The sequence below is a fragment of the Nematolebias whitei genome, chromosome 7 (assembly GCF_014905685.2).
Source record: "Nematolebias whitei isolate Nwh7 chromosome 7, NemWhi1, whole genome shotgun sequence".
In the NCBI taxonomy this organism is placed as follows: Eukaryota; Metazoa; Chordata; class Actinopteri; order Cyprinodontiformes; family Rivulidae; genus Nematolebias; species Nematolebias whitei.
Genome location: NC_056504.1, coordinates 31,990,456 through 31,999,481, shown reverse-complemented (window position 1 = coordinate 31,999,481; position 9,026 = coordinate 31,990,456). Strand labels below are relative to the sequence as shown.

The 9,026-nt window shown below is 40.9% G+C and overlaps 1 protein-coding gene across 4 annotated transcripts in view; it reads right to left on the bottom strand.

Annotated features, from left to right (window-relative positions):
- Nucleotides 1-3,357: 3,357 nt before the first annotated feature.
- Nucleotides 3,358-9,026, bottom strand: part of pax7a (paired box 7a) — a 42,465-nt gene continuing 36,796 nt past the window's right edge. For 2 of the 4 annotated variants that reach the window (XM_037678763.1, XM_037678764.1), the window contains exons 8-9: nucleotides 5,212-5,461; nucleotides 3,358-4,143 (exon numbers count right to left, since the gene is read on the bottom strand). In XM_037678763.1, the coding sequence (XP_037534691.1) occupies nucleotides 4,028-4,143; nucleotides 5,212-5,461 (366 nt within the window). In that variant the 3' untranslated portion in view covers nucleotides 3,358-4,027. Of the gene's footprint in view, nucleotides 4,144-5,203; nucleotides 5,462-9,026 lie in introns of those variants that run through there. The other 2 variants (XM_037678765.1, XM_037678766.1) reach the window with 1 other exon arrangement.

Here is a 9,026-nt window from a genome sequence, read left to right as displayed (position 1 = left end):
TAATTTTTCTCTATATATAGATATATATATATATATGAGTTCTCCTGTTCTGTTGTGTGATATAAAATGCAATGGATGCAGCCATACCGTACCGTTTAGTTCCCCTACATTTACACCATACCACAGAGATTTGCGGGTGACATTCCCTGTCCAGAGGTGGGAGAGATGAGCGCTGCTGGTCAGCAGGCAGAATGAATTACTTCCTACAGCTGCAGCGAGACACACTCTTTGTCTGTAATGTCTCTCAGACTTGAACGTCTGCTTTCTCGTCACTCGCTAATCACATCACCAGCGCTCTAACAGTAACAGTCAATGGTACCCCAGTGACTCCACAAATACACTTGGACACACAAACAGGAGCAACACTGACTCATGGACAGGCTTTGGGTGTACATAGAAAAATAATTTGCAGTTGATCTGTTGCATAATTCACAAGGGGCCTGCCTGCAACTAATCTGAAGGCAATATTTCCTTCAGACAAATTTTATTGTCTAATGAATCACAGAAAACTGCGAACATGCAGTACTTGTTACTTTCTCCAAGGGCTCTCTCTCTACACTGTAAACTCAAATAGTTCACAATAAATTTAATGGAATAAAAGCTACTCATATTTTAAAAGCTTGAATCAAAGACAACTCAAAAATTATTTAGGTTAATAGTTGGTAATTAAACATTTATTAGTCCATCTTTTACTAAATGAATAATGAGTTAAACAGATATTTTGAAGTGGGGTTTTGTGAAAAGTGTATGAAGAAATAACTAGTTAGCCAATGACTGATGTGAACATGATCAGGAAGAAAGTGGATTTTCAGCTTAAATTAACTTAAACCTGAAATGTTCAACTATTTCATACAAACTTTGTGTTATAAACATTTACAATACTGGTAATTGTACATTACATGATAATTTACCAAAACTTTTTGACATTTACAAGTAGAAGAAGTTTGCTTTAGTAGTTTGAGGTATTTCTGGCAGGAAAACTATCATATTTTTGCCAAAATACTCATAAAATGTAGAACTGACAGTGGTGTAAAGATACATATTCAAGGATTCAAGGATTTTTATTGTCATTCACACCACATGTGGTGTGGAACCAAACTATGTACAGGGTCCCAGTTACAGCCAACAAAAATACAAATTGTAAAGAAAAACAGTACTAGATTTTACAGAAATTACTATAAAATATTTGGGTTGTTTAAAGTTGACAGCAACTCTCTCTGACTTTGACCTCACTCAAATTAGCTGTTACCTTGTCAATCGTGTCAGAATTCAACTGTTTCTCTTAACTGGGATCCTTCATAGTGCTAACTGCAACAAGTATGATAATAACTGTTCATTAACTTTTCACAGAGCCCCGCTTTCACAGTGAAATGAAAATGCATTAAAGGCAATAAAAATAGTATTAAAACACTTTTATTTTTTTTAAATTTACGTGAGGTTTAAAAAAGGACAGACAACCAAATCAGTTTTAGATCTTTAATTGATAACAGTTACGCCAGTGTTACATTAAACACACCAACAGGCTGAAGGTAGTAAATACCAATACAAGTTCCCACTACTCTAATACTTCGTACAGCAGAATAAATTATACCATGATAATATACACACATGCGGAACAGAAAAAAAAGGAGGAAAGCAAAGCACAGATGACAGAAAGCAACTAAACAGGTTAAGGTTCAAAGAGACAGGAGGAAGGGGAAAGAGGTGTATGCCTTAAATATCCAAATGTTTATTGATGCAGGTGTTAGAAATGGGTTTGATACACTAAAGACATTTCTAAAATTCATCCTTTTTCAAATATACACAAGTGAGGTGTTTAAGTGGAGCAGGTAAAACTGCTGCCGTTCAGTGCGGAGTCAGCGTTAGTTTGTTCTCCTTAAGTCTTATTGGTCCAAAAATCAAACATGATTCTTCAGTTTTTTCAAAGAGGAGAGGATGCTGTTATTCACATCGTTGCTCAAACCGTCGACACACCTGAAAGGCTCTGATTACAGGGGTGTTGGGTCCGTGGTCTAATCAGAGCTAAGTCAGTCTGGTTAAAAATTCTCCGTTAGGTGACGATGTCTCTTTCAGCCATCTTTACAAATATACACTATGGTCCAGGGAGTCTCTGAAAGTTCAGCTCACGTTGCTCCTCTCTGACACAGTTTTACTCAAAACAGTTTCAGTTTATATTTTACTAATTTGTACAAATTCATCATCATGTGGGCCAAAAACCAGAAACAATTATTTTGACTCAAACAAGATAACCAGTTAAATACAGTTAAAACAAACCAAAAGGAAAACGGGCCAGTTAAAGAAACTTAAACAAAACACGTACTTTCACAGATCCATCACTCATCCATAACTTTGTTTTAGTATAAAACATACTCTTTATAAGGAAACAATACACAATCTGCTCCTGGGAATGTAGACTTTTTTTTCCCCTAGTTTTGATGGTGTCAGAGTCTCGTCTCAACCACTCTGTGAGCATCGATGTAAAATAAAATGTAAAATAAAATAAAAGTCAGACACCTCATGGGAACCGCTAGGGTCGTATCAAAGGTCAATGCTACACAAATGTTCCATATATCCTATAATTTTAGCATTTTTTTTTTAACTTTTTTGTACATTTTGGTGACAATGTCATATAGCTGAGGATTAGATGTAGTTCCAGTCCAGCACTAAGTGTGTGTGTGTGTGGGTGGGGGGTGGGGTGGACAATCAGTGGTGGTACTTGTGCCCTTACACAACTGACTGGATTATTTATACTGGAATTTTTTTTTTTCAGAGTGCATTAGAATGGCACAGCTTATCATCTCTTTAATCACATCAGATAATTCAGGAATGCTTATAACGTATTTTATAGACAGAGTCATAGGAATGTTTTGAAGGAAAACTCATTGAGTCAGAAAGTAGACATGGACTGCATGTGCATTTACAAAACGTCTTAATGACGGGATGAAACTGAAACACTGGCTAGTAATGGAACGGGTCACTGTGAATTAGCGTTGACATTATATCGGTGTGATTTAATCTGCTTAAGTCACCCAGGATTCACTGACAGATGGGATTTGGTAGGACTGGGAGGGGTTCAGTTAACCCTCCTTGGCGAGGTCCATATTTAAAAAAATACATTAATTTCCTCAATCCTGTTTTTGCAAACAATGCCCCCCTCCCTATGGGCCACGGCTAAGGATGGGATGGAGGTTATGAAGGGAAACGCTTTTGGCCTCCAAAACGCTGCTTAAATTCCCTGCAGATCCCATCCAGCCAGACTTCCCACTGAGTGGCCAAGTTCTTGAGGAATGTCAAGACGAATATGAAAGTGAGAAGGTCAAATCGCTCATGAACATTCGAGCTCGGGGAACAGCAGCTTGGAAAACAATCATCCTCTCTTGTGTGAATGGGCTGACACGCAAACACACACAACAGACATGTGCTTCCAGATCAATCTCAGTCATCCACTGTGTTTCGTCTTCGTTTTCTTTTTTTTTTTTTTTACACGCAAACATCTAACAGATAAAAGAGATACGAATGGAATCAAAGAACAACAAAAAAATCACATTAATCATATAATAGCAACAATAATCTGAACAATATCAAAAAGGAACAAGAATAAGAAGAGTTGGTCAAATGATATTTGCTTTGTTAACTACTATGAACAGCGAGGTCAATGTACAAATTGTTGATGGCTCCAAGTGTGTGCTGGACTGCAGCCATGACAAACAGGAGTTCAGGCCATATAGAGATCCACCGTCTGTGGGGTCCTGTCTGCCCATCTGGGAGAGATAAACAGAGTTTTGGACGTAGACAGGAGTACAAGTTGCAAGGCAAATGTGCCCAAATGATTCCGAGGAAATATTGTGTAGCCACCCAGAGATTGACAACAGTTTGAAAAGTTTTGTTTCATTCCCCAAAATGACTTCTTGAGCCAACAGACATCACTTTATCTGGTGTCAAAGCGAGCCGCAAAGGAGCCAAGCTGGAGTAGATGGAGCAAGGTGGAACAGGGCGAGGCAGAGGAATGGAGGTGCAGGGTGTAGCTTTAGTAGGCTTGTCCCGTCTCCACTTGCAGCAGCCCCAGCACCGCCGAGTGGTCCCCGAGTTTCATCCTCCTCTGGGTGGACAGGCTTACATTCTTAGCAAGGTAGTCTACAGCAGCTGCACAGAAACAAGGAGACAAGAAAACGCACATGAGACTCCAGCGACATGTGTCCCAGTCACTCTCATCTCATTCCTCTAATTAGGGCTGAAATAAGTTGTGGCAGGAAAGAACGAGTCAAATAAAAAACAATTCAGACAGCGGGAGTGAAAGATAAAAACCCCTCCCTTGTCACTTGTCTGAGGTTGGCATGCTGCTGGCACCGAGCTTGTGCATCCCGGTAAAGTCTCTGGGCTGTCAGTCACAAGGGTCCCCGTGTGTGTTCTGTGTGCCAGTCTTCATTACTACTGGCATCTCCGATTTCATGCCCTCCACACTCCACATGGCCGATCATTTTCAGCATCAGACGGCAGCTCCTTCCTCTCCCCTCCATTCATTACCCATCCACTGTGCTCAATCACCATCTTAATTAACCTCACATCAGATCACATCCGCGCTGCCATCAGTTTCTTGCCGCCGACAAAAAAATGCTGAAGCGCATACTGGAAACGTGACAGACTGGCACGGGTGCCCTTTTTTTTATTCATGTGCAACGCACATTAAAAGAAGAAGAATCACCAGAACAGCACAATAGGACGACTAGAATCCACACATAAATACAAACAAATGTGAGCGAGCTGGTGGGGACTGGATTGTTGGGGAAGTGTGCTTCATTTTACCTCTCATGAATGGCTGTGACAGCATCAGTCAATTATGCTAATCTAATAAAGCAAACTCTTTCCTGCCCTGGGGGTGTGTGAGTGTGATGGAAACAAGAGAAAGAGAGGTGGGCAAAAGGACACTGTGGCCCCTGAGGGTGTGCCGTTCTTTGAAGTGGTCCTCTTGTCTCTCCCATCCAAGCGAAGTGGGGTGTGACTTAGCGCTGTACCAGGATGGAGTAGAGCAAAGGAGAGGAGGGTGGGGGTGGGGGGTGGGGGGTGTCTTTATCAAGAGCACGTGTCTGCCTCCAACATCCAGGGTGCAAAGGTTAGGAGGATCTACTGCCTGAGAATTAAACATCACCTCTTGTTTTTCTATTCTTTATTTTAGTCAATTTAAGGTAAAGATGTAAAGAAAAAATTACTTACTTTGGCCGTACTGGCTGTACTGGTAGCCTGCAGTGACAGGGTCCACGCTGTAGCTGGTGGCGCTGTAGGTGGGGGGGCAGTATGACTGGGAGGAAGCCAGGCTGTCCACGCTCTTGATGGTGTCAGAGCGTTGGCTGCAGCTAGCTGAGATGGGGTTGGAGCTCTCCAGGCTGCTGTGCAGGGGGGAAATGGAAAAGTCGTGCTGAGGCTGAGAGGGTACGGCGCTGGGGTTACTCAGGATACTCATCACCTGGAGCGGGTAGGAGAGGAGTGAGAGAAAAAGATGTTTGAAACTTGGAAAATTGAGGATCAAAGCACTGACAGGGTTGAGGAATAGTACTTTCCCCCTCCCCTGCAAGTATAGTTACCATCCTTGCTCTTCACGGTGAAGACAGCAAAAGAAATACACAATTTCAACTTTAAAATAGGAAACTGGAGAAACTTCCCCTTTTTGCTTCCTTTATTTGAGCAGGGGAGTATGAAGAGGTTAAGGAAGCTGTAAAAGGGAACAAGAGACACTGTTTCCATTAGCTGGCAATGTCAGAAAACATCCTACTGTGGGACAGAAGGGTCCCAGTATGATAATAGACCCACCATACTTGCCAGACAGCTTGCATCCCAAAGCCTGAGGCCTGAGCCCAAGCCTACGGCACAACAAGCACCAAGGGAGTCCCTAATCCCTCGCCCCTAGCCTACCCATATCATGAATAGTAATGGAGTTGGAACTGGTAAACGATCCCCTCAGATCCCGACACAAAATCGGCCCCACAAAAAAAGTGAGGGGTCCATTGATGCCGCAAGTTTGAGTTGATTAAACACTGCAAAACCCTTATAATTCAAAATGCACAAAAGCTTCAAATTCAATATCGTAGATTAATGTAATAGCACAGGACATACTTCTATAGGTCTCAAATTGTGTTGCAAGAGAAGAAATTACTGCTGGTGTTTCTCCAATCTGAAGCACAGGATGCAGTGAAAAATGTGTTAGTGAGAGAGAAGGTATGGTTAGAACAAAAAAAAGGGTAACTGTCCCACACATGCTTTCCTTCGATGAATTCTTCCTTTCAACATCAGGTTCATGTTGAGGCTTCGCTATGCTGCACTGGCCTTTGGCCCCTCGGCTGCTAAACCAATTAGCCCATCATGGAGGTAGTTAAACAGGAGGTGATGCACACCCACACATATGTTTGTGAGCATGCATGCACAAACACACTCATACACGGGCTCACATGCAGCAATGCAGGGACAAGCCAACCATTCTACAAATGATGCTCGATAGCATAGAAGTATCCCACAGAGACAAAATTAACCACATTCTGCAAATGAATCATATCTAAGGGCCTCCCAGGAAATATGAAGCACATCAGAAACATAGAGGGGTTCATAATTTCCACATGTTAATTCTATCAGTGAGGAAACCCCCACCGACTCCCTCCACATCTGCGGACAATGCATGTGACATTTATCTATAAGAGAGAGATTCATTGCCCTCTTCATGTTGGACACATGTTCCTCTCTCTCGCATATGGAGGTGAGCACGTTGAGGAGCAAGAGGAGGAAACATAATGATGGTTTGCTTAAACTGAGTGGGGGAGGAAGTAAAATGTCCTGAGAGGGACAGCTGGAGGGCAGGAGTCCATTTTAGTTACTGGTTAATTGAAGCTTGATTACATCGTGGAACAGAATAGCCAACATTTGGTTCAATTAATATTCATGCTCATGAAAGTTCTTCAAGAGAAGATGACTTCTTATCATCACAATGATGCAGTTTTGCTATTTTAGCAAATTAGTTGGCTACTTTAGAGTGTGACAAGTGTCGTGTGAGGATATCCTTGAGTTGTCCTCACAAAAAATGAACATTCTGAGTTAATGATTTAAGTTTTCCTTGAGGGGGGAAAGACTACATTTATTGGAGAAATTGGGTTTTCATTTGTATTGTGTTCACACTGCTAAATAAAAATCAATACTGTTTCACCTCCATTCTAAGTCTGATGAAGGCACAGATAGAAGGTGAACTCCAGCCAGACTTTAATTGTGAGTATAAGTCAAATATAAGTGTCTTATTTTATTATAGGTTTGGATATTTGCAGGTCTGTTTCAATTGTAGGATTTTGCTTTTTTGATGTTCTCAAACATTTTTCAGTTCATTTAGCTGAAAGGCTCAAAAAATTGCATCTGGATAATTTTTATATTTGTGTTACTTGCAATATATTAATTAAATCCTAAATGTTGATACTAGGGATGCACAATATTGGATTTTTGGCCGATATCCGATATGCCAATACGTTAAAACTTATTTGGCCAATAACCGATACCGATATTTTATATACTTTCCTTTGTCAGAACATAGCCCTCTTATTTAGGCTTATTTGGTACAAAAACTGTGCAACAGCTGTAAGAGCTGGTGACATATATTCAGTAACAGCCATATGATATGCATAGCACTTTAACTTATATTAAATGAAAAGTGTTAAATGTTATTTATTAGCATTAGTTACTTGCGATTCTGTCTCACTTGTGGAGGCTTGTTCCAGGTTCCTAGCTGCAGTGTGGGATCCTCTGCACTCTTGGGCATGAAGGACAGACTTTTTAAGTTCAAAGTTTTTTCTCGCCATTGTGCCATAAGACTAATCATGCTAACGGGGCTAACACGACATCCAAATGTTTGTGGTAAAACTCACACAAGTGCTATCGACTATTAGCTTCTCAATGACATGGGTAATGACGGCTTGTAACTCGGGTAAGGCTACATCGGAAAAATATCTCAGAATTGGGACATTGGAGTGAGGCTCAATGTAGTCCAAAAATCTTCAGAATCCAACATCCTCACCAACGAAAAAAAAAACCTTGCACACCGCTGACATTTTGAATTTTCCTCTCCGCCGTGAGATCAGGTAGGCACGTGTGACATCATCATGCTGTTCTGGCGCTGCAGGCATCCTTGTCACTGGGTTGTCATACAAAAACAGCACCTTTTATATCGGTGAGTTATTTTGATGGAATGACCGATGTCCGATATTTAACTTTAATGCTAATATCGGCCGATACGATACCATGCCGATAATATCATGCATCCCTAGTTGATACTGTTGAAAACCTGGATTCCACAGAGCATCACTGCACATAGTCGGGTAAATTGCACCTTTCAGTGTTTTAAACAAGAACAGCAATGTTCAATATGGTGCAAAACTTTAGAGTAGAAACAAAAAGCTAATTTCATACATTCAACACACTCTTTTGAGCTGAGTTTTCTTTCTACTTCCTTCCTTATACTCCCTACCCTCCACCTCCCTTCTCTCAGCCTCCATACAGCGTCCCCAGCAGCCTGCAGTTCGTTTGTTGTTCGACATTATGTGAGTGCTGGTTTGTGAGATAATGTGAGCCAGGATCCAGTTTAAAGGACAATGCTTCAGGGCGTTCCCTGCTTCTGTGTCTCTCACACACACACCCCTTCACTTTCCTTTTTTTTTTTTTTTTTTTTTTACTCTCGCTCTCCACAGATAGATTACTTTATAAATAATAATAAAAAAGTAATTAATTCTCTCAACTTCTGAGCCCTCCGGCCTGTGGCAGAGTGAGTGTGGAAGTGTAAATTGATACAATGTGCATCCTTTCAGATAAATAAATAGCACACTTGAGACAAAAAGAGGCCCCTTTCATATCTCCCTAATTTCTTCAACAGCCATATTACAATTTTTGTTGTTGTTTGTGTGAATGTTTAACTATTTGTTCTTTGTTAGTATTTTTGCTACAATAAAACAATGTGACACAGACGGAGTAGAAAACATGGTTAATCATAGAAAGAGGACAAAACT